Source organism: Lepus europaeus, chromosome 5, assembly GCF_033115175.1.
Source record: "Lepus europaeus isolate LE1 chromosome 5, mLepTim1.pri, whole genome shotgun sequence".
NCBI classification, from domain to species: domain Eukaryota; kingdom Metazoa; phylum Chordata; class Mammalia; order Lagomorpha; family Leporidae; genus Lepus; species Lepus europaeus.
Window position 1 is genome coordinate 153,538,626 of NC_084831.1, and position 24,989 is coordinate 153,563,614.

The 24,989-nt window shown below is 50.5% G+C and overlaps 1 protein-coding gene across 5 annotated transcripts in view; it reads left to right on the forward strand.

Moving 5' to 3' along the window:
- Positions 1 to 24,989, forward strand: part of SEC16B (SEC16 homolog B, endoplasmic reticulum export factor) — a 63,219-nt gene that overhangs the window by 3,495 nt on the left and 34,735 nt on the right. For 4 of the 5 annotated variants that reach the window (XM_062192972.1, XM_062192974.1, XM_062192976.1 and 1 more), the window contains exons 2-7: positions 14,781 to 14,890; positions 18,749 to 19,102; positions 20,739 to 20,836; positions 22,304 to 22,424; positions 23,424 to 23,535; positions 24,668 to 24,812. In XM_062192972.1, the coding sequence (XP_062048956.1) occupies positions 18,807 to 19,102; positions 20,739 to 20,836; positions 22,304 to 22,424; positions 23,424 to 23,535; positions 24,668 to 24,812 (772 nt within the window). In that variant the 5' untranslated portion in view covers positions 14,781 to 14,890; positions 18,749 to 18,806. Of the gene's footprint in view, positions 1 to 14,780; positions 14,891 to 16,460; positions 16,658 to 18,748; positions 19,103 to 20,738; positions 20,837 to 22,303; positions 22,425 to 23,423; positions 23,536 to 24,667; positions 24,813 to 24,989 lie in introns of those variants that run through there. The other variant, XM_062192973.1, reaches the window with a different exon arrangement.

The following is a 24,989-nucleotide window of genomic DNA, read 5'->3' on the forward strand; positions in this document are numbered from 1 at the left end:
CATGCCTATGCAGGAAGTGACGACCCGTGTACTGATAACTCCCAGGCTGAAGCCCTCACTCATCTTCAGCTCTGGATAAACAAATGCACCCCGCCCACCACAGGCGCTGAGTATCTGCAGACTTTTCTGGAGGGCTCCTGACTCATAGTTGCTGCTTTCGGATCCCCCTGCGCGTTATCCGCAGGCAGCGCACCCACGTGTAGCCCAGAGGCAGCAGCCCTTTCCTTACTTTCCTTTAGTTCTCCCAGTGGAATGAATGCCTGTCTTGATCAGGAACATCACCATCCCCAGCCACCTGTTCCGGCTGTGTAAGCTTCAAGATCCTCTTCCCCTTACGTGTTGTGCCTCGTGCCTTCTCTTGAATCCGACACGCGCCCTGTGCTCACCCGCCCCTGCACCAGTGCCTCAGTTTGGCCTGCACTGTCTTGAGGACGAAGGTTCACCCTGCCTGCAGGCATACCCCCAACCGTTATCTGTATTGTGCCTTGCCTGGTTTCTAAGATGCCAACGTGGTGATGCTGTCCACTGGCTTTGAATCTTTCAGGAGCTCCTTGTGGTCTTCAGCGAAGATCCAAGGCCTGTACAAATCTCCCCAGCTTGACCGTCTCGCCTCCTCTTGCCCTCATTCCTGGATGGCACCCGCCTGCAGCGTGATTGACTATGCTGGGTCCCCAGAGCCTGCCTGCTGAGCCTCCCGCTGTGTTTCTGGAGTTACTGGTTCTCTCTGACCCTCCGCTTCCCTAAGTCACTTGGTTAAGGCCTCTGTTGAGATTCCACGAGTGCTTTCTCCCCCAGGGAGCCTTCTATGCATGGCTGTCCCTGAGCAGCCCTGGGATTCCTCCCATGCCCAAGATATGATCTGTGCGGGCTGGTGTTGTGGTGCAGTGGGTTAAGCCGCTGCCTGCGACACTGGCATCCCAAATCAGAGTACTGGTCGAGTTCTGGACACTCTGCTTCCAGTCTACATCCCTATCAATGCAGCTACGGAGGCTTGGGCCTCTGCCACACACGCGGGAAGAATACCAGGCTTCTAGCTTTGATCTGGCCTTGGCCTTTATGGTCACTTAGGCGTGAACCAGCAGATGGAAGATTTCCTTCTCTCTGTCTCTCCATCTCTCTCTGTCACTCTGCCTTTCAAACAAATAAATCAAATCCTTAAAATATATATATATATATATATATATATAATCTATATAACTTCTACCCTGACACATTTTATTGAAGTCATTATTTATTTGCCTCTCCAGTTGATAGTGAAAATCTAAGGAATAGAATCACATCTTTGAATTTTTGTTTGTGTGTTCCTAATGCTTTTCAACAATGTTATTCACTTAGTTAGTCTTATTTATTTGAAAGGCAGAGAGAGAAAGAGAGAAAATGAGATCTCTCTAGCACAATAGCTTAAGGCACATAATAGTTGTTCAATAAATTATTACTAAATGGAACAAATGATGGACAGATGGCTGCCTACAGCTCCTGGCTAATGTTCTATTATCTCAACCGACCCCCTGGAAGGCACCCTTCCTTCTCAGCAGTTCGAGCATGAGTTTTGGGTGCATGCTTCGTGGACCCATCTCTGGACATGTGCTGACTACTGAATTAACCACAGACAGAGAGATGCAAGGTTGGAGGAAGCAAGGAAGTTCATCAAAGGAAAATCAGTGTTTGTCACTAGAAGCCAGAGAACATGATGCTGGGTGGCAGACACAGCAGATGTCCATCAGCGGTGTGCACACAGCCTAGGTGTGGGGAGAGCTGGGGCCACACTCTCCTCTCTTCGGCTGGTCCAGGCAGCTGGGACTGGCTCTTCAGTCTCTCAACACGAGTCTCTGCATTCTAGGCTCAAGCCCCATTGAATGTAAAAGCCACAGTGGATGCTCTGTGTACACCAGGGCTTCCTTTCGTGTCCATCCAGCCTGGAACTCATTCTCTGTAGTTCTCCATCCCTGTTTCCAGCTCCCATGGAGACTGCTTTTCTGCTGGGCGGCCCTCTCTGCCTAGGGCTGATGGCTGTGCTGTCCATCCCATCTGCTTCTTACTGTTCTCTCCTGGCACATATCCTTGACATTGCATTTCACCTTGTCTGTGTGCCCAAGAGGCAATGAACTCCAGGAAGACAAGGAACAAGTTCACCTTGTTCACTTAGAGTGGCCTGAACTTTTAATAAATAAAATGATGCTTGGAACACAGTAGGACTCAATAAATACACAGTGAACAAAGTACACAGTGTTCCACTTTTTTTTTAATATATATTTTTTAATTTTTTTTTTTGACAGGCAGAGTGGACAGTGAGAGAGAGAGACAGAGAGAAAGGTCTTCCTTTTTGCCATTGGTTCACCCTCCAATGGCCGCCGTGGTAGGCGCACCGCGCTGATCCGATGGCAGGAGCCAGGTGCTTCTCCTGGTCTCCCATGGGGTGCAGGGCCCAAGGACTTGGGCCATCCTCCACTGCACTCCCTGGCCACAGCAGAGAGCTGGCCTGGAAGAGGGGCAACCGGGACAGGATCAGTGCCCCGACCGGGACTAGAACCCGGTGTGCCGGCTCCGCAAGGCGGAGGATTAGCCTAGTGAGCCGCAGCGCCGGCCTTTTTTTTTTTTTTTTTTTTTTTGAGATTTATTTGAAAGGCAGCATGAGAGAGAGAGAGAGAGAGAGAGAGAGAGAGAGAGAGATCTTCGATTTGCTGGTCTACTCCCCAAATTCCTGCAATGGCCAGGGCTGGGCCAGGTCAAAGCCAGGAGTCCAGAACTCCATTTGGTTGGTGGGGGCTCAAGCACTTGGGCCATCTTCTGCTGCCTTCCCAGGAACCTCAGCAGGGAGCTGGATCAGAGTGGAACAGCCGGGACTGGGATTGGAACTCATATCAGAAGCCAGCATCGTAGGTGACTGCCGAACCCTCTGTCCCATGGCACCGGCCCCCGGTGTCCCACTGCTAAACTGGAATTGTTAAGTAGGAAGATGATTTGCTTTGGGTCCCATACATACATTGCTGGGGCTTAGAACAGTGTTATTAGAGGAGCTATGGAGGGTCAGTTTATTTGGGAGAACTCCTCCCCCCCTTTATCACAATGACTAATGAATTAATATTTGTCTAAAACATTGTTAAATGAGGGAAATTGTTTTTCATCCTGGCAGGGGTGAAGTTATACCTGTCCTAGTGACATCGTTTATTCAGTGAGTGGCATCTGGACCAGCATCAGCACATGGTGCCGTAACGACATGATGTCATGGGGCGTACAAAGCATTGCATCCTTGGTGGAGAAGGGCACACCGTTAGCAAGCTTGCATAGAAACCACGTAACAGGGCCAGCGCTGTGGTGTAGCAGGTGAAGCTGCCACCTGCGGTGCCAGCATCCCATATGGGCATCGGCTCTAGTCCTGGTTGCTCCACTTCCAAATGCAGCTCTCTGCTATGGCCTGGGGAAGCAGTAGAGGATGGCACAAGTCCTTGGGCCTCTGCACCCACATGGGAGACCAGGAAGAAGCTCCTGGCTTCAGATTGGCGCAGCTCTGGCCGTTGTGGACAACTGGGGAGTGAACCAGCAGAAGGAAGACCTCTCTCTCTCTCTGCCTCTCCTTCTCTCTGTGTAACTCTGATTTTCAAATAGATAAATAATTTTTTTTTTTTAAAAGAAACCACATAACAGAAGCAGTGGTGGGAATGGCAGGGAGTGTTTACTTGGCATGCAGAGTTTGCAACACGCATTTATGGGAAGCTCCCAGCAAACAGCGAACACTGGCATCTCCCTTGTGATGACCAAGCCGTGTGTGCTGAGAGAAGCAACATCTCCGTCTTCTTGTCGTGTCCTTCCATGTCCTCCAGAACCTGAGGTTTGGACTTTGTGTTTCAGTGTCTTAATGGAATTTGTCCTGATGTGCTAAATTCAGCCTTGGAGCAGCACTCCTGGGAACTTTGCTGTATCTGCTGCCACTTATTCCAGACTGAGAGAACAAGGGATGCGAGTGCCCCTGAACACGGGGATGCATCGCACTGTGCACACGCTTGGGCTATTTCTGAACATGGAACAGTGGGCTGAGGAGCAGAACACTGCGAAGTGGGATGAGCCTTTATTGGCTGACAAATGGGACAAGGAGAAAATACAGAAAATAGTCTTTGAGTTTTTGCTACTATAATTAAATCTCTCTCTGTTCATTCTCTCCATCATCAGGTTGAATGAACCTTTTTCCTTCAAAGAGATGGTAACCTTAAAGGTGGCAGTCACTATATTCACATGGAATGGGTTTTGAAATAATTGATTTTTGTGTTAAATACGTACATGGCTATTACTAAGCAGTGTGCTTTTCTTAGCAAGGGCATTGAACTAGAGGTCCTGTGATGGATTTTGCTCCACTGGTGACTGACACTGGCACACAGTGTGAGTTTGGTGATGTCTCTTACCCTTTCTGCTCTTGCTTTTATTGCCTGTTACAGGGACAGACTCTCTGTTGATGCCACTGGTAATGAGCGCAGTGAGCCAGGGGCAGGCATCTGTGGGGGACACAAGCTGGGCATGCGGTGGATGACTGTGATGAGAAAGAGGGCAGAATGAAAATGGAGAACAAGAGTGTCGGATTAGCTTTACGCCAGTGATGAAGAACAGCTGAGGTCAAAGTTCAGGATGAGCTGATGCGGTGAGAGGTAAATAAGAACTCGAACCCTGAGCTACCTAGCAAGTAGGTCTTCTGCACGGCTCTTTTATTTATTTATTTATTTATTTTTTAAGATTTATTTTTATTTATTTGAAAGAGTTACAGAGAAAGGTAGAGACAGTGAGAGAGACAGAGAGGTCTTCCATCCGCTGGTTCACTTCCCAAAAGGTCTCAATGTCTGGAGCTGAACTGATCCAAAGCCAGGAGCTAGGAGCTTCTTCTGGGCCTCCCACGTGAGTGCAGGGGCCCATGCACTTGGGACATCCTCTGATGCCTTCCCAGGCACATTAGCAGGGAGCTGGATCGGAGTGGAGCAGCTGGGACTGGAACTGGTGCCCATCTGGGATGCCAGCACTGCAGGCCAGGGCTTTAATCCGATGCACCATAGGGCTGGCCCCATCTCAGCCCTTTTAGACAGCATTGACAACAGCTGTTTGTTGAACACCGACTACCTGCAGCCCGTGTGCCCAGTGCTTTTCCTAGATCACCCATTTATTTATTTATCAAATTGTTATTGAGTGTCCACACTCTGCCACAAACAGCGCATTATCTCTTTCATCCAACAGCAACCTCGGGAAGGTATCTGTCCCCAAGTGCACCTTTAACAAAGGGCGGTGCTCGGCTGGCGAGGAGAAATAACTTGCTCGATGGCTCACGGCTGATCGGCGGAGGCATTGGGACTCCCATCCAGTTCCAACCGCAAAGTCTGAACTCTTGGCCTCTGTACTCATTAGCCTAATAGAGGGGGCAGCTCATCCCACCTTGAAGAAAATGTAAGGGACCTGAGAGAGAAAGGCCAGTGATTTACTGAAAACCCACTCCTACACGAACAGACACTTCTGCTGGGGTTTCTCTTACCGCATCTCATTTCAGCCACATCACATTCCCAAGAGGTACTCTGCAGAGTTCATTTTAAAGCTGTGGCGTCTGTGGCTCGGAGAGAGTGGGTGATTTTTTCCAAAGGCACGTGGCTAGGGAATAGCACAGCTAAAACTCAATCCAGGTTTCAATTTCTGTTTTTCTTTCCCCTGGGCTTTTGCTAGTCCCCAAAATGATTAAGGGAGGGAAATTTTATATGGAAGCATAAACAAGATGGAGACTGCGCACCCTGGAGAGGAGGGGCTGGTGCCGAGGGCTGTTCTGCAGCTCGAAGAGTTGACGTGAGAGTCTGGGGCACTTATGTGTGTTATCCTAAGGGAAGGACAGCTTGACCCTGCAATACCAGGGTGGGTGTTCCGCAAAGGTGTCTGAGCAGCTAGCCTCACTCAGAACAGTCTCCGTCCCAGGTCAGCTGCGAGTCCCTGGACTCCTGGGGGACCCGTAGGGCCTTACATAATAGTGGATTTTATCTTTCAGAGGAGAGCCTGAAGTGCTGCGTGGGGGTCTGTGAATGAAAGCCAAATGCACACAAGGCCTTGGCTTCCGTCTTGCTGGCTCAGCCGCTGCTTCACCTGCAGGGTGGATTCTTGCCAAGATTCTTTGCAGCCCATCGTCGCTGAGTGTCTGAATGCCTGCTGGTGTTCACACTGTGTCTCAAACTCTGCCACTGAATGATGGGAGTGACGTTTGGGGGTGCAGGGTGTGTGTGTGTGTGCATCCATCCTGTGGCAAGTAGGGACAATGAATGCGGTGGGGGGTAGATGGAAACTCTTTGCACTACTTCAAAAATTTTGTTTTGTGAATTTAAAACTATTCCGAAATAAGAAGCTAAGGCAAATTTGAATTTCACTCCAAAATATGTGTTTGTTCAAATTAAATAAGATGTTGCTTGGGATATCTCTAAGCCATACTGGAGTGCCTGGGGTCAAGCCCCAGCTCCGCTTCCAATTCTAGTTTCCCACAACTTGCACCCTGGGAGGCAACAGGTGATGGCTTAAGTAGTTGGGTTCCTGCCAATGTGTGGGAGACCCGCATGGAGTTCCTGGCTCCTGGCTTTGTCCTGGTCATTGTGGGCATTTGGGGGGTGAACCAGCAGGTGAGAGATTTTTGTCTTTCTCTCTTCCTGAAACCTTATGAGAATTAGCTAATAAAAGAACATTGCTGCTCATGCAGGGATGACCTTCCTTGTCCTGAGGCTGCAAGTATTCCAAGGTGAGAAGAAAGCTTTAGGCTGTGCTATCTTAGTCTTCCTAATTCTGAGGTTCTCAATCATTCTTTGAAGTTATCATTATTACTATTGTTAGTTTTTACTTGAGAGGCAGAGAGACAAAGAGTTCCCATCCACTGGTTTACTCTCCAGATGTCCACAAGGGGTGAGACTGAGCTGGGTCAGAACCAGGGACTGAGGACTGAGTCGAGGTCTCCATGTGGGTGGCAGGAACCCGATTACTCGACCCGTCACCACTGCCTTCCCGGGTCTACATTAGCAGCAAGCTGGAACCAGGAGCCAGAGACAGCGATTGAAACCAGGTTCTCTGGTTCGGTACATGGGTGTCTGAACTGGAGTCCACTAGGCTGAGCACCTGCCCTAAGTCATTGCTTTTTTCTCCCTGTGTAGTCCTGTGACCCAGTTTCCCCTGGGTTTCCTGGCTGATGGTAGCACTGGATTATGTGTCAAGTGGAGTCATGGGTTGCCCAGGAGAAATGGATAATCAGTCAATCCCTTGCTGATACTGGCGCAGAATACCTTGTAAGCGCTTGGCTGTATTTCCAGGAACATGGCCACTGACATTTACTGAGCATTTATTATAGGCCAAGTAGTTTGTAGGTTTTAAATCTGGTTTTGCCCTTACAATAAGTTTGAAGTAGAAGGTTCCATTGTTATCCTTATTTCACAGAGGAAGCAAAGGAGACACAAAAGAACTTCCTTAAGTTCACACAGCCAGCAGATGGCGAGGCTGGGATCCATTCCCAGGTCTCCAAGTGGCATTGCTCCTCTGGGGGAACTTGCATCCCACTGGCGTGCAGCTGGGAGAGGGCTCCAAGCGCACTGCTGTCCTTTGTCTCGTTCCGGGGCGTGTGAGTCACCTCTGCCTGGCGGAGCTGGATGAGGAGTCGGAAGTCACAGCCGTCTGCCACTCTGCTCCTCCTGACTCGGGCTGTCACAGATGGAAGGCAGGGCCGCTGCTGCCAGGCCAGGCTCGTGGGGACGCCGGGAGCCCTTCTTCTTGGATGGTGTCTGTTGTGTGCCTTGGTGGCAGAGGTGGGAAGTAGGCAGATCTGCAGGCAGCCAGGTCAGTAGCCTTTTGGTCCGATAGGAAACTTGCACTGGGTTTAGATTCTCCATTCCGAAGGCTGAGGCTAGAGTAGCAATCACAGAACTGGCACTGGTGGCTTCTGGTGCTGCGCCAGGCTGATTGTCTCTGGCACAGGTACTGTTTTCCTGGCACTCCTCCTCCTGATGACTGGCACTGCCATCCAGGGCGTGCTGCCCTGCCTCATAGAGCCCGCACCGCTCCCCTGAAGGGAGGGGTCAGGCCGCCGGTGGCCAATCCCTGGCTGAAGCCACAAGTTGCAGATCCCCGAGGATGGCTCCAGGGGGCGGCGTTGTTGGACTTAAGTGACTGCTGTGCACTTAACCTCCAGCCCTTGACTCTCTCCGAGGCGGCGATGGCCAGGCCTGCGGCTAGCAGAGCCCCCGTGCGTCAGGTGTGCGCAGAGTATCCAGCCATCCCTATGTTGACTCGATTTATGGTGATGATTACCATGATTTAATGCTTCCTTTCTCTGTCCTGTTGGAGTGCGTCTGTAAGGTATAGTTAGGGACCTCAGTTTAATAAGGTAGGCAGAGAGTTTGTGTCTTCTGTCTCATTTATGTCCCATACGGCAGGCATCCTTTTTTTTTTTAATTTTTTTTTTTAATTTGAAAGGTGGAGTTACAGAGAAAGAGGAAGAGATGTGTGTGTGTGTGTATGTGTGTCCATATACAATCTTGCATTTACTGGTTCACTGTTCAGATTTTAAAATAAATTTATTTATTTATTTGAGAGGTAGAGTTTCAGAGAGGCAGAAAGAGGGAGAGACAGAGAGGAAGATCTTCCATCACTGGTTCACGCCCCAAACGGCTGCAACAGCCAGAGCTGAGCCAATCCGAAGCCAGGAGCCAGGAGCTTCTTCGTGTCTCCCACATGGGTGCAGAGGCCCAAGCACCTGAGTCGTCTTCTACTGCCTTCCCAAGCACAAATTAGGGAGCTGGATCAGAAGTGGAGCAACTGGGACTCAAACTGGCACCCATATGGGATGTTGGCACCGCAGGCGGCGGCGGCGGCTTTAGTGGCTGTGCCACAGCACCGGCCCAGGCAGGCCTTCTTTTATCTTTGATGCCCCCTTGATTCACTCTGTTCATTTGCGCAGGCAGACGCGCCTCTGGCATCGCAGGAGGAAAGCTCCAGGCTGCCTTCTTTCAGAGAGGAGGCCTGGCACTGCTGTAGACACTGCAGGCCTCGCTCAGACAGCACGAAGGTCAATGTCTCTGCAACCATTCAAGTCAGTCTCAGTGTGCAAAGAAGACACCTGCCCAGAGTCCACTCCCACTTTCCGTGCTGGCCGTTCCTAACTTCACCGAGTTGCTCTTAGCAAGTGCTTGCCCTGGGGGGAGGCAGTAGTAGGCAGAAAATTCTCAGGCCTCACCCCTGCCCGTCTTCGCCTCCTTCACCCCTTTCTCCAAGGACAAGGAGGCCCTTTCTCATAGTGAGGGGTAAACGTTGCTCCTCCACTTGCACTGAACCATCTCTTCCGAGGCTTGCCTCTTCCATAATCAGGTTTCTCTTCTCCATCTCCAGTCTCTTCATGGGGATCCGCGTGTGACTCTCTGGTCTTGCCCACCCCACGCCAGTTCTTCAGACCTGAGGGTCTCGCCACAGCCCCAGTCCTGTCTTCTCAGTTAGGCTTTCAGGACACTCACTGCTGTCTGCCTTTCCTTCCTCTCCCTTCGCTGTGGCGCTCGGGTCCACTGCCTCACTTCCTTGACCATCTTTCCTCTGCCGTGTCCAAGTTAAGGCCATCAAACCTCTTGTCAGACGCAGTGACCCAGAGAACATTCACTTGTTCTTGTTAGCCTGTGAAGAGTCCTCCTAAGTCTGGCATGGTTGACCACCTCCACTTTCTGGTTTCTTTTTTCTTTCTTTCTTTCTTTTTTTTTGACAGGCAGAGTAGACAGTGAGAGAGAGAGACAGAGAGAAAGGTCTTCCTTTACTGTTGGTTCACCCTCCAATGGCCGCTGCGGCTGGCACGCTGTGGCCGGCACGCTGTGGCTGGTGCACCGCGCTGATCCAAAGCCAGGAGCCAAGTGCTTCCTCCTGGTCTCGCATGGGGTGCAGGGCCCAAGCACTTGGGCCATCCTCCAGTGCACTCCAGGGCCACAGCAGAGAGCTGGCCTGGAAGAGGGGCAACCGGGACAGAATCCGGCGCCCCAACCGGGACTAGAACCCAAGGTGCTGGCACTGCAGGCAGAGGATTAGCCTAGTGAGCCGTGGCGCCGGCCCCACTCTCTGGGACAGCCTCCTCCCCTGGTCCTCCATCTATCTTTCTGGTACCTTCTTCATGTCTTTCATAAGGCTCATTTTTCGGCTGCTAAATGTTGGTGCCCTTCAGGGCTCCTTCCTCAGACTTGTAATTCTAAGCTTTTCTTCTGCAGTACTGTCCATGCCAGTGGCTTTGGCCATCACGTTTCTCTTCTCAGAGCTCTGGACAGTTGGAGCCAACTACTTATTGGCCATAGTTATGCATATGTCCCACAGGTTCCAAATTGACTTCACCATCTTCTCCACCAAACTGGCTCCTTTCCCAAGGTTCCTAACCCTGAAAAGGCAGTGTGGTTTCATCCCTACAGTCTGAACGTTTGGAATTGTCTTTGACTTCCCTTCTGCCTAATTTTCTACAGTTAACAGAGTATAAAATAGCATTTATTCTATTATATAAGTACATATGTCTACATATACATGCATGTATATGTGTGTATCTTCCTATCTACTGATCATCTATTTATCATCTGTCTATATCATCAGCCCACCTATCTCTATCATCTGTGTCTATCATCATCATCATCATCATCATCATCATCATCTGTCCATCCACCCATCCATCCATCCATCCCTCTATCCTACCTCCCGCAGTGCTGCTGTGGCTCAGCATCCATCTGTCTGGCCTGATCTGTGGAACAGTCTTGTCTTGAACAGCAGCTTCCCCATTTCTAGTCTTGTGCTTTCCCCTGCGCTTCCTTCCACCACAAATCAGTGATCTCCCCATTGGAATCATGAGTGCTATTGCAGTGTCTGGTGGTCCACTGGATTGGGAGATTCTTTAGGTAGGCCTAGGATAGTATGCTATCTTTGCATCCCATTGCATGTGATAATGCTGGGCAGAGAGTAGGTGTTCAATAAACCTGGCTTCATGAATGAATGATTTGAACTCTACCCAGAATAGTTAATTAGTATTGAAAGCTTTGGGGAGTCATTGCCCCATATTACCAACTGGATGCCTAATTAATTATTGATGTGACAACATACTTGGATATATTATTGATTAAAAACCAATGTTAGTTTGTTAAATCAACAACAGGAGTCACTGTGCAGTTGCTCCCTATGTAGAACCTCTGTCCTTAATGAGCTGTACTATGAGAATTAATGGTATAACTAGTCTTCATGTGTGTCTGAGTGGGTGCAAACTGTTGAAATCCTTATTTAGTATAGAGCTGATCTTCAGTATATAAAGATAATCAAAATTGAATCTTAATGAAAAATGGGGTAGGAGAGGGAGTAAGAGGTGGGATGGGAGTAGGGGTGGGAGGATGGGTATAGAGGAAGAACCGCTATATTCCAAAAGCTGTACCTCTGAAATTTATATTTATTAAATAAAAACTTTCTTTTTTTTTTTTGACAGGCAGAGTGGATAGTGTGAGAGAGAGACAGAGAGAAAGGTCTTCCTTTTTGCCATTGGTTCACCCTCCAATGGCCACTGTAGCCAGCGCATCTCGCTGATCCGAAGCCAGGAGCCAGGTGCTTCTCCTGGTCTCCCATGGGGTGCAGGGCCCAAAGACTTGGGCCATCCTCCACTGCCTTCCCGGGCCATAGCAGAGAGCTGGCCTGGAAGAGGGGCAACCGGGATAGAATCCGGCGCCCCAACCGGGACTAGAACCTGGTGTGCCGGCGCCGCAAGGCGGAGGATTAGCCTGTTAAGCCACGGTGCCGGCCCTAAATAAAAACTTTCTAAAAATAATATTAGTTGGGATGGGTACTATGGCATAGCAGGTGAAGCCACTGCTTGGGAGGCTGCAACCCATATAGCGGTGCCTAGAACTGAATCCTGACCCTACTTCTCATCCAGCTTCCTGCTAATGCACACTCTGAGGGGTATGAGATGATGGCCAAGTATTTGTGTCTGTGTCACCCATGTGCAAGACCCAGGTGGAATTCTTGGCTTCAGCCTGACACAGTCCTGGATGCCGCAGGCATCTGGGGAGTGAGACAGCAGATTCAAGATCTCTCTCTTTCTCTGTCTCTGCTTTCAAGTCAGTAAAAGTAAATCGACATTAAAAAGTAATGTATGTTGATTTTAATTTATAATTGTTGAAAACTTAGAAAAGTTAGAAAAGATGAACAAGCTAGAAGAGGAAACTAAAATCCCCCAAAGCTGCATTACGCAGGAGTTGGAACTACTGCCGACGCGTTGACGCAGAGCTTCTCAGTTTATTGTCTAAATCTTTACTTTCAGTAAAGGAATTGGGTCAAGCCCTGGGACGTCTCGTCTGCTGATGTGTCCCTTGCCAGAGTAGCCAGGCTTTACAGGGCAGTGCTCAAGGACTCAAGGCCAACCTGCCTGGATCTTAGTGCGTGTTCATATCCACCAGCATTAATCTACTGGCTAAAGATTGGGCAGTGATACAAGTTTTGCTAGATGTCAAATGAAGGCAATGTCTTAGTCCAGGCTGCCATAACAGAAAACCATAGACTGGGGCCTTACACAACAGACCTTTACTTCATACACTTCTGGAGGCTGGGAGATGCAAATCAAGGTGCTGTGGGATCTGGTATCTGAATGGGGTTTGCTGCCTGGTTTGTAGATGGCTTTCTTCTGCTCTATTCTTACATGGTGGAGAAGAGGGAAGGGGAGAGGAGAGGAGCATGGGAGAGGAGAGGAGAGGGGAGAGGAGGAGAGGAGAGGGGAGGGGAGGGGAGGAGAGGGGAGAAGAGGGGAGGGGAGGAGAAGAGGAGAAAGAGAGCGAGCGAGTTCTGTGTCTTTTTGTATGGGCACTAATCCCATACATGAGGGCCCTACTCTTGCGACCTAACAACCTCCCCAAAGTCCTGATCCTTAACACCATTGAATTGAGAATTGGGAATTCGGACATATGCATTCTGGGGGGACACACACTCAGTCCACAGCAGGAAGTTTCTCCTGTTTGAAGGAAGATCCTAGGCAGTGGTTGGGCACCTGTGGAGGAGGACAGGGACTGGGCCAGGAACTCGCGTGGGTTCGCAGGCTGCTGGGAGCCAATGCCGCGGCCAATTGGGAGGCAGAGCGGCAGTGAGGGGTGAGGAGGGCACTTGGGGCAGGGATTCTGTGAAGACTACAGCCGCTGGGGCATGAGGGAGTCTACAGGACTATCTGAGGGTGCCGCAACAGAACACAGTGTGGCGAGATGAGAATTGAGCTCCTCATATACTGTCTAGCTGGTTGAATTTGGTTTAGAAACCAGGAGGAGTTGAGCTGTCATGTTGAAAGACTTAGTAACTCTAGGTATGGGGGCTGGGGAAGGGAGGGACTGAGGGGTCCCAAACCCTTTGGGGTGGTGAGATCCCACCACAATCTATTTCATTCCGTGACCCATATAACTGCTGTATGCCATATGTCTATGAAAATAATTAAAGCTAATTAAAATTAATTTTGGTTGGTGAGTATTTGAAAAGTTTCTTAATAACTCTGGAGATAATTAGAGATGCTTTGGGATGTCTCAAAACAAGCATTTTGAGGGACAGAGAGAGATGTTTAAACCAGAGATGCGCAGTGCCGGCTGGTAACGGAACAACAATGCTGCAACTGAAGGAACAAGACGTGAGGAACTAAGAGTTTGGGTCTGAAGCAAGTAGGTTAGGAAACTGACTCTGAAACCAACCAACCAACCAACCACTGTGCTCTGCGTTTGCCATTTCTATGGTGTAAATTCCCTCACCATGGTGGACTTCAGATTACCCATGGCTTAACAACTAGTGCGCACAATTCCTGAACACTTATTTATTTTTAAGATTTATTGATTTATTCAAGAGGCAGAGTTGCAAACAGAGAGGGAGAGACAGAGGTCCTCCATCCACTGGTCTACTCCCCAAATGGCCACAATGGCTGGAGCTGGGCTGATCTGAAGCCAGGAGCCAGGAGCTTCCTCCGAGTTCCCCACGTGGGTGCTATCCTCCACTGCTCTCCCAGGCCATCAGCAGGGAACTGGATCAGAAGTGGAGCCGTCGGGACTCTGACTGGTGCCCATGTGGGATGCTGGCACCACAGGCAGAGGCCTAACCCACCATACCACAGTGCCAGCCCCAATTCCTGAACATTTAACAACAGCTCTTATAAGTCCCATGCAAGACAGCTAAAGCACACCATCTGTATTCCTCCCGGAACTTCTAGTTAGCTTTGCGATCTTGGGCAGATCATTTTAAATTCTGAATTTTAGTTTTATCATCAAAACATCCAATTGCTAGAGCTCTAGGGTCCTTTCTTTTTTTGTTTTTTTTTATTTTATTTTTGACAGGCAGAGTGGACAGTGAGAGAGAGACAGAGAGAAAGGTCTTCCTTTTGCCGTTGGTTCACCCTCCAATGGCCACCACGGTAGGCGTGCTGCGGCTGGCGCACCGCGCTGATCCGATGGCAGGAGCCAGGTGCTTCTCCTGGTCTCCCATGGGGTGCAGGGCCCAAGCACTTGGGCCATCCTCCACTGCACTCCCTGGCCACAGCAGAGAGCTGGCCTGGAAGAGGGGCAACCGGGACAGGATCCGGCTCCCCAACCGGGACTAGAACCCGGTGTGCTGGCGCCGCAAGGCGGAGGATTAGCCTAGTGAGCCGCAGCGCCGGCCTAGGGTCCTTTCTAAAGTTACCATTCCAGGAGCGAAGCTGGGTGAAGGGCAAGACTGATGTCATCTAACCGTCCAAGGGTGACACAGCAGAACACACAACTGGTATGGATTGTGTCTTCCTCCAGGTTCTCAATCCTGCTGGCCATGTGCGTGTCCTTCTCCACGGCCTTTTCTTGGGAAGACTGAAGACGACGGTGCAGCCGCCGTGAGCCGCGCTTCATGGAGCATTGGTGAGGTAAGAAGGCATTACCCACAGCCAAAACATCCCACAGTCAACTGTGAGGTCCCAGAACCCAGCCTAGAGAAAATTGTACAGCTTTAGAACATGACCCTACCCAAGCACAAGACCCAAAAGTGGTGGCCTTCCTTGCACTGGTAACCACAGGAGAGGATCATTTGCTTTAAGCGCTTTGAAACAGTAAGGACTGGTTCTGGCACTGTAGTACAGTGGGTGAAGCCCTTGCTTGTAGGGCCAGCATCCCTTTTGGACACTGGCTCGAGTCCCAGCTGCCCCACTTTCAATACAGCTCCCTGTTAATGCACCTTGGAAAGCAGTGGAAGATGGCCTCTATTGTTGTGGTCATTTGGGGAGTGAACCAGCAGATGGAAGATTTCTCTGTCTCTCCCTCTCTCTCTGTAGCTCTTTCAAATAAATAAACAAATCTTTAAAAAAAGAGAGATAATGCAGGGTCTGTGTATTTAAGATTTTTTTTAAAAAGATTTATTTTATTTACTTAAAAGACAGAATTACAGAAAAAGAGGGAGAGACAGAAGGAGAATCTTCCATCTGCTGGTTCACTCTCCAAATGGCTACAATGGCTGGGGCTGGGTGAGGCCAAAGCCAGGATCCAGGAGCTTCTTCCAGGTTTCCCACGTGGGTGCAGAGGCCCAAGCACTTTGGCCATCTTCTGCTGCTTTCCCAGTCGCATTAGCAGGGAGCCGGAGCAGAAGTGGAGCAGCCAGGACTTGAACCAGTGCTCATCTGGGATACCAGTACTGCAAGCAGAGACTTATCCTCCTACACCACAGAGCCAGCCCCCACGTCTTTCATATTGATGTGTGTCAGATCCTGGGACACATAGGAACTCAGCAAGCCTTTGCTGAAAGTAAGAGTTGGGATTTTTATAGAGCAAATGCTGAATTGTAGAATATTAATTCAAAGGAAAGACATGATTACCTTAACAATGGCCAAAGACGTATTTTCCAATGTGAGAGATTAGTTTTCTGTTGTAACAGAACCCATTTCCGTGCCTTCAGTTTAATGCTGGGCTTTTCAGTCTGTCTTCCAGCTGGAGAAGAGAATTGACGACACCCCCAGAGCCCAGTGGAGAGGAAACTGAAGGAGAAAACCCACACAGGCAGCTCGGGGTCCCTCCCCACCCGTGAGCACACCCCTTGCAGGGCAGTGGCCTGTATTGGTGCCTATCTTTGGAAAAGAAAAGATTGTTTATAGAGCATACTTATTTCTATATCATGTGTTACATGACCAACACTTAATCCTCATAATGACCCACCTGAGCTGGGTGTTGGCATTCCCATTTTAAAGAAAGAGAAACTGAGACTCAGAGAGGCTTGGCCACAGAGCCAGGCAGGGGCGGAGCCAGCAGTGCACACTATGGAGGTGGTGCTGCTTCAGGCCCGTGGGGCTGCCTCTCCCTCGTGCCTCTCTTCCGTGTTGGCAGTCGGGCTTTGGCTGCCTTGTGTGAGTGAACCTGGCTCGGCCCGCGGCCAGGCAAACAGAAGCACCGGCCTCCGACAGGGTTCTGAGCAAACACACCAAGTCAGAGCTGTCCCGGCCGAGGGAGCCGGCCTGTACTTTGTCCCAGTGAATCAGCTGCACGGAGGCCGGGCGGCTGCAAAGAGCAGCACCGGGCTGGAAGTGAGGGCCAGGTGAGCTGGTACATGTGGCACCTGGACTTTGGCAGCGTCCCGGGGGCCCGGAGGCAGTGCTGGGCCAGCTCCCCGGAGCAGCGCTGAAGGAAGGTGGAAGCCGTCCGAGCAGGTGTGTGGGGGCGCGAGTGCCCGTCTTTCCCTGCTTTGCACTGTGCTTGCTACGCTGTAGTTAGGAAAGGCAGCATGGCCCCTGCCTGGGGCCAGGGGAGCTCGTGCCTGGGATTTGGTGCCGTGGATGTCATCCTGGCCCTTGGGGAATCTTCAGTGCTGTCCTTAATTGTAACCTGAGCTCGGGCCGACTGGAGAGGGTGTCTCTTGGCCACAGAATGATCTGATTTTAGCGAAGGGCTTGGGTGCCGCGCTCTGTGCTGGGGGACGGGCTGCCCCCCAGCCGGGAAGTGCTCTGGGGACAACGTGACAGTGGCTCTGTTCCTGCTCGGCTTCGTTTGTGTCAGAGGCTGATGTTTCACGAGCTGTCCCAAAGGCCCTTCCACGGTGTCCGGGGCACCTGGCTTTCCTGGGAGTCGCTGGCAATGGTTCTCTTTGCAGCTGGCTTTTTCGGGGAAGTGAGCAGACTGTAGTGTAGGGGAAGGCCTGTCTTCCCCCAAGTGGAGACTGACTTAGAGGTCGAAGGCCCCTCTGTGCCCTGCTCGTCACGTCCATTCTGCTGTCTCACAGCTCCTGGCCCAGAGCTGTGATCTGGCCCCTTGACGTTCGAGCCGTGTGACATCCTGGTTTCGAAACACACACCCCTTTGACCTTTTGTCTGATATGAATATTCAGATGAAGCTGGGAGCTTCGGAGGTGGGGCTGGTTAAGGATGCAATCAGCATTTACAGCCTAAAATAGCTCCCAAGGAAGAACAAAGGTGGAGGCGGACATGGCCAGGGCGCTGGTGTCACAGGAGACTCCGTGGAGGGGAGTCAGGGCCAACGTGTGCTGTCCCTGAGCAGGCGCGCCTCGGTGCGGTGGGCAGAGGAGCGATTTTCCATTTTGAGGAATAAGCGGTGACAATGAGTGTGATGCAAGAGAGATGTTTAGGTTTTAAAATCTCTAGCCAGGAAGAACCTGGAGACCCGGCTCCCTGTATCCTCCTGTCAGCCACTCCAAATGTATATCTTCTTGGCTTGCTGGGAGGAGGGGTAGGCATGGGCACATCATAGGTCTAGTTCTTACCGAAGGTTAAGGTAAGGATTCAGCAAAAGTGGCTCTTTCTCTCTGTCTAAGAATTATTTATTTAAAAGCTAGGGTTACAGTGAGGAAGAAAGAGAAAGAGAGAGGGAGGGAGAGAGAGATCTTCCATCTTCTGGTTTACTCCTCGAATGGCCACAACAGCTGGGGCTGGGCCAAGCCAAAGCCAGGAGCCAGGAGCCAGGAGCCAGGAACTCTATCCCATATGTTTTCTGTGACTGCCAGATGGTAGCAATGGCCTCCAAATTACAGGTGGGAACCTAGGGCTGACACCTGTATCTGGTAAGTGGCAAAGTTAGGATTCGAACTCTGATCTAGCTCCCTCCAACGCCTGCTCTATCCATGTTGTTTTTAAGATTAGTTAATTTATTGGAAAGACAGATGACAGAGAGAGAGTGAGAGGGAGAGGGAAAGGGAGGGAGATCCTCCATCTGCTAGTTCATTTTCCAAATTGTCACATTGGCCGGGGCTAGCCCACACCAAAGCCAGGAGCCCAGAGCTCAATCCAGGTCTCCTGCGTGGGTGACAGGGAGCTGGATCAGAAGCAGAGCAGCTGGGACTTGAACCCATGCTCTGATACGGGAAGCCACGTCACAGCAGTGACCTAACCCATGGCACCACAGTGCCAGCCCTGCCCTGTACCATTTCTATGACGCCACGGGGGCATCCATAGTTGGTGTGAAATAAATATTTGCTGGTGGAATAAATAAACTGTAATTGGGATTCCTTATAGCATCTTGGCCACATCTATTGCTTTTATCTGTCTCCCACATCTGCTGTCCCATATGTGCTTCCTAGTTTTTAAAGCAGCATCAATATAATTGTCTAGCCTGTTATTAAGGTCACGTTTCTGCTGGAGATTTTAGACTTCTCTAGGCTGGGGCCCATTTGGTTGGTTTTAGATCGATTTGTGACGACCACCACTGCTCTTTTCATTGAACCAATTCAACCACTGTGTGTGCTCAGAGGCTTAAAATGCTGAGTTTTCCTTTTTTTGTTTGGTCTGCAGGAAGCTAAAATACCTACATAACTGACTCAAAACCCAAGGGAAATTCAGAGGGGCAGGAATGGAGCCGTGGGTTCCTCAGTGGCCCCCTCCATCACGGGGAAGGCCCAGGTCGCCAGCGCAGGACTCAGAGCGAGGACTTCAGAGAGACGGATACCATCGGCCTGCTCCACACTCTCGGCACAATGGAGAGGGGCTCCCCCAATGGCAAGACGTCCAGGGGAGCCCCCAGCCACAGCAGGACCCCAGGGCAGGTCCCCAGCGGCCCCAGCACGTGCCCAGGCTGGGGGCATGGCAGCAGCGTGCACCTGCGGTTGACTATTACGAAGGTGGTCATCGCGCTCAGTTGTATTCAAGGTATGGTTTTAGGGTCTGGCCTGAACGCGACTCTCCTTCACGCTTACAGACTCTCTTCCTTCTTCCTTCCTTTTCCTTTTATTTATCTTTCCTTCTCTACACTACTGCCCTGCCTTAGCTATAACCTATCCTTATCCATCCCAAAATGGTTTCTAGCAACCAAAGGCCATGTTTTCCTCCCCCGAATCTCTCCATGAAGCCTCCTAAAGAAGCCATCACAGTGGGAGCGGGTGTGAGGGAGGGGTGGGGGTAGAGAATCAGGAGCGCCAGGGAGGCAGACTATAGGAAAGCTTTGCTTAATGATTCCTGGAAGGAGTTCCTCACTATCACTGGCCCAGTCTGACCCAGAGTTAGCGTGACAACCACAGCTCCAAGAACAGTCTTTGTGCCTTGAGTAGCACCTGGTGTGCAGCAGGAGCCAACAGCCTGCACTGCGTGAAAGGGGGTTTCTGAAAGGGAAAGGGTTTCCCAAAAGGGAAAGCAGGTGTAGACTCGCAGGCTCCAAGCCCAGGAGGAAAAGGTCACGGCGAGGCCATTCTAGGCTGCAGAATCTGGAATTCCTGCTCCCTGGCGTTCTCATCGACAGGAACTCAACATTTGGAACGCTGGAAGCCATCCGTGTTCTCTTTAGCTTTTCCAGTTTGGATGACATTCACCGGCCTACAGATTGAAGGTTCAAATGGTGATAATTATTGCGAAGAATTTTGCCTGTATGAAGTATGAGCTATTATTGATAAAAATATTAACAATGTGATACTTCTTTCCCCAGTCTTTTTTGGATTGTTGAATTCTCAAGAGGATTTGTGTTAAGGACAGAGGCTGTAACGGTGATCAGATTCAAGATAGTCCAACTTGAGTTTTCTCATCTCATTTCTATCTGTAATGTGCATGAGAGTTAAAAATAATGTAATGGATCCTTACACAGCTATATAGGAAGGGCTTTTCTCTGCTGATGTTAAGATAGGGTTTTCTTTTTGTAGTATATTATTTATGTATTTATTTGAAAGGCAGAGAGAAAGAGAGCGAGAGAGAGAACACTCCCACCTGTTGGTTTACTCCCCAAATGCCTGCAACAAATAGGATTGGGCCAGGAACTCAATCCAGGTTTTCCAGGTTTGTGGGCGGCAAGGGCCCTGGCAACAGAGACATCACCTACTGCCTCCCAGGGTGTGCAGGATCAGCAGCTGAGCTGGGACGGGAAGCCCAGTACACTCCAACTTGGGGGGTGGACACCCCAAGCAGGGTCTTAATCATTGTGCCGAATGCCCACCCCCAGCACAGCACTTTCTAAGACAGCATCTTCTTGTACTGTTGTGTTGAGTGTATTTGGCAGTAAGAGTTTTACTCTAAATTTTTTTTTAAAAAATGTAATTAAAAAAGAACTTTCTGGAAAGTTTTTTTTTTTTAAACTGCTTTACTATAAAAATCCCAGCCGTGTTATGTAATAAAGGCCCTACTGCTGCTCTGATTCTCTGATCTGGATTTCCTGTGTATAGGATCTAGAATTAGCTGGGACTTTCCGGGCAGATTCTAGACTGGGGATGCAGCTCTGTCCTCAAGTCTTTACTTGTCAGGTCTCACCCTGGAGTCTCTTTGCACACTCCCCTCCAACGACTGGCTCTTTGTGATGCTTTAGGCCGAGTTATGAGAGCCTCTATCCAGCCCTGACGGAAGACTATGCTTACGGAAGCCATTACTACCACGGACACCCGCAGTGGCTGCAGGAAGGAAGAGGTACGGGATGATCTCCAAGGAAGCCTTAGAGCCTCTCCTTGGGCAGGCGGGACCCCCTCAGAAACACTGCTCCGAGCAGCCTTGAGAAGGGAGAAGGGCATTAACTGTCCTTATGTTCCCAGTGCTGGGGAGAGTTTGTCCTCCATCCTAACCACCAGGATTATGGGTTCTGACCAGGTAACAGTATAGTCAGCTCTTTAGGGTATCCAGTGTGTGTGGACTGTAATAGGGGCATGAGCACCACTTCACCTGGCTGCAGCAATAGGAGTTGTTGTTGTTGTTGTTTAAATATTTATTTATTTGAAAGGCAGAGTTACAGAGAAACGGGGGTGGGGGAGGGAGAGAGAGAGAGAGAGAGGTCTTCCATCTGCTTGTTCACTCTCCAAATGACTGCAATGGCCAGAGCTGGCCCCAACTGAAGCCAGGAGCCAGGAGCTTCTTCCGGGTCTCCCATGTGGGTTCAGGGGCCCAAGGACTTGGGCCATCTTCTACTGCTTTCCCAGGCCATAGCAGAGAGCTGGATCGGAAGTGGAGCAGCTGAGACTTGAACTTGCACCTATATATGGGATACTGGCACTGCATGTGGTGGCTTTACCTGCTATGCCACAGCGCTGGCCCCACCAATAGGAGTTTTATCAACCGCACTCATAGCTTTAGGGTGTGAGCTAGTGGCAGAATCTTTTTTTTTTTTTTTAAGATCTATTTATTTGACAGAGAGAGAGAGAGAGAAAAGAAAGAAAGAAAGAAAGGAGGAAGGAAAGAAAGGGAGAGACAGCGAGCGAGAGAGACAGAAAGAGAAAGAAAGAAAGGGAGAGACAGACAGAGAGAGAAACAAAGGGAGAGACAGAGAGAGAGAGAGAGAGATTGGTCTTGCATTCCCTAGTTCACTCCCCAAATGGCCTCAACGGCTGGGACTGGCCCAGACCGAAGCCAGGAGCCTGGAACTCCATCTGGGTCTCCCATGTGGGTAGCAGGGGCTCAGATACTTGGACCTTCCTCTGCTGCCTCCTTAGGCACACTAGCAAGGAGCTGGATCAGAAATGGAGCAACTGGGACACGATTTAGCGCTTCTGTGTGGGATGCTGGTGTTGTGGGCGGCAGCTTAACCCACTGCATTACCTGCTGGCCCCTAGTGGCAGTTCCTGACCACATAGAAAAGAGAAGTTTGTTTCAGTGTTGAAAACACACACACACCCACACACACACCCACACACACACACCCCGTCTCCACCATATGCAGTTGTGCAGACTCATGCCATCAGCTGGGTTCAGGGAGGACCAAAGGGCATCTTAGGGACTTTGGTTGTTAGCTCTCACCCATCAATTTAATTCCACTGGGCTAATAAGGTTTTGAATGGACTGTGCTCCAGGAACTTGGGTTCACAGTTCGCTAGGGTCTTTCTGAAGGAAGTTGAGAAACAAGATGTGACTGCATTTTTTTTTTTTTTGTTTTCTCTGAGGGTACAGTGCCAAGGCAAGGGAGTCCTTATCTGTGGCGCGAAAATTACCGAGATCAGAAACACCTCAGCGAACATCGTCCTGAAAACCAAAGCAGGACGTTCAGAAGAAATAGTGAAACTCAGTTCCAGTAAGTGTGAAAGGAGGGGCCCGTCTGACGTGATGCAGCCCAACATAGACTATGTCAGGCACATTTCTTTTTAATGTAAAATATTTCCTTATGTATTTGAAAGGCAGAATGACAGGGAGACACATAGAGCTAAAGATGTCCCATCCACTGGTTCACTCCCCAAATAGCAGCAGTGGTCAGCGCTAGGGCAGGTGTAAGCCAAAAGCCAGGGACTCCATCTGGGTCTCCCACGTGGGTGGCAGGGGCCCAAGCACTTGAGTCACCTTCCGCTGCCTTCCCAGGACATGAGCCGGGAACTGGATTGGAAATGGAGCAGCTGGGACTCGAACTGACACTCCTCTATGGGATGCAGGCATCGCAAGTGGTGGCTGAACCAGTTGCACCCCAAGGCTGGCCCCAGTGTCAGGCAAATCTTAGGGATTCTGATGCAGGTCCTCTGTTCTAGCCACAGGGCTATGTGAGTAGCCCTGGATGGGCTGGCCAGCTGTTAAGAGGACCCTGGGAGGAGAGGCTCTGGGCTGAGCTCTGTGAAGTCAACTGAGGTCGGTGTAAAGGACAGCCTGTTCTCTGGGGCCTCAGAACACAGGTGGCCTTGGAAAAGTGCTCCTGATTGGGTCCTCCTGTGGCTGCTCCTCTGCCCAGTCCTGGGTTCTGAGAACGGCACGTCCACCTGTTAAGGCTGGGCAGGGAAGACACTTTGAGCATCTACCTTGGAAGTGACCGACCCAAGTGCTCTGCTTTTTGGCATACCAGGACGTCAGACTGCAGAGAGCAACCCTGCTCCCTGGGGCCCGAGGTCACTTCCAGTGCCCGCACTGTGGAACCCTGGTGCCCCTGTTTTTCTGACTGAGGAAGCGAATTGGGGTGGGGGTGGGGGTGGGGGTCGAGCACTGATTTTCCCTGTGGCACTCGGGTCTCCGACACCCACCTGTACTCGGAGCAGGGCAGACTCGCTGTGTGCCCAGGCCCCTCTCACCATTTCTGTTGTGTTTCTAATAGGCGATCTAACAGGCAAAACCCTCATAAAGATGGCCCTGCCTCCAGCTCTGGGCAGGAGAGGCCCGGAGAGCTGTTTGCAGAGGGTCGGCTCAGCTGGGGCCCGACGAGTCAGGTGAGCTGCAATGGTGTGGGGGCTGCAAGCCCGTGGCCGGGCGTCACAGCAGCTCTGTCCACGGAGGCTGGCAGGGCCCTTGAGGACGGGGTTTCCAATGTCTGTGGTCTGCGGGGCCCATCCCCCCCATCTTGGCAGCGCTCCACTCACACCTGCTCATCTCCTGGCCTGCCTGCCTCGGGCTTATGGGTCTGAAGCCCTGGGGGCCCCAAGTCACCTCAAGTCACCTCAAGGGGCTAAAGAAGGCACCTGGAGCCACTGGTGTTAGGTGTTAGGGACCCCAGGAGGCTGGCCAGGTCAGCTTGGCAGGAGGTGGGAAGTTGCTAGAACCTTCCAATTCAGGTCGAAAAGCAGGGCTTTTTAAGACTTTCCTGGCTTTTTAAATCTCTTTTCACCAAAATCTTCCCGTGTGTACCAGCTGGGCCACAAAATAGAACTCTTTATTTTTAAACCAGAGACCTTACTTTTGGAATAAGTGTAGATTGATGGAAAAGTTGCAAAGATACTGTAGAGACAAACCATTAAATTTTGGCAGTCTTGTGTTCATTTTTTAGCCCTGGCTAGATTCGTTTGAGTTTTGAGGACACTGTCTCTGTACAGCTAGTGCCCAGTGACGCAGGGCACATAGTATTATGCCTAAGGCTAACAACACAGTAACAGTAGCCACACACAAGCTGTTAGCACTTGGCAGTGCACAAAGAGCTCATGAATCTATTATTTTACTCACAGCCTCTAAAAATCTAAGTTTAAAGATTTTTTTTTTTTGGTATGAGGGAATGCATAGCACATAGTAGATATTCATTAAATAGTTGACAAATCCATGAGTAAGGACTTGAAGCATACAGGGCAGATATGTTCATCTGTGTTACAGATGAGGGATTGAGCTCAGAGAGCCCAGGTTCAAGGTCATGGCAGCAGGGTACTGGAGTTCAAAGCTGAGGTTTGCAGCCCGCTGCCTCCAGGGCCCTAATGCATCCTTTATCAAACACCTGTCCGCTGAATGATCCCTTCTTCTTGCAACATACCCATTTTTACTATATTTACTGCAAAGTTTGAACTTGTTTCTTCGAAGAAACACTCAGGAGGCGCCTGACACCCCTTCCCACGTGTTTCCCTCGGTTTGGATTTTCAGCCGTCGCTGGGCAGCAAGTCCAACCTTCTCCAGCTGCGCGAGGCTGGTCTCAGCTCCAGCAGCTACGAGCTCAGTCAGTACATGGCGGACGCCCCCGAGCTGTACGATCCTGCGGCTGCAGCAGGCTGGAGGCCAGTCCCAGCCGGTGGGTACGCAGGTGTTCACAGGAGCTGGTTGAGTGCGATGGGGGAAGGCTGGGTGGAGAGTCGTCCTTACCTTGCATTTCCAAGAAGGGGTCAGCATATGCCTATTTCGGTCTTCCCGGCAGAAAGGCCAACTTTGGCTCCATTTCCCACTTTTTCTCCTAGAATAGAGATCGCAT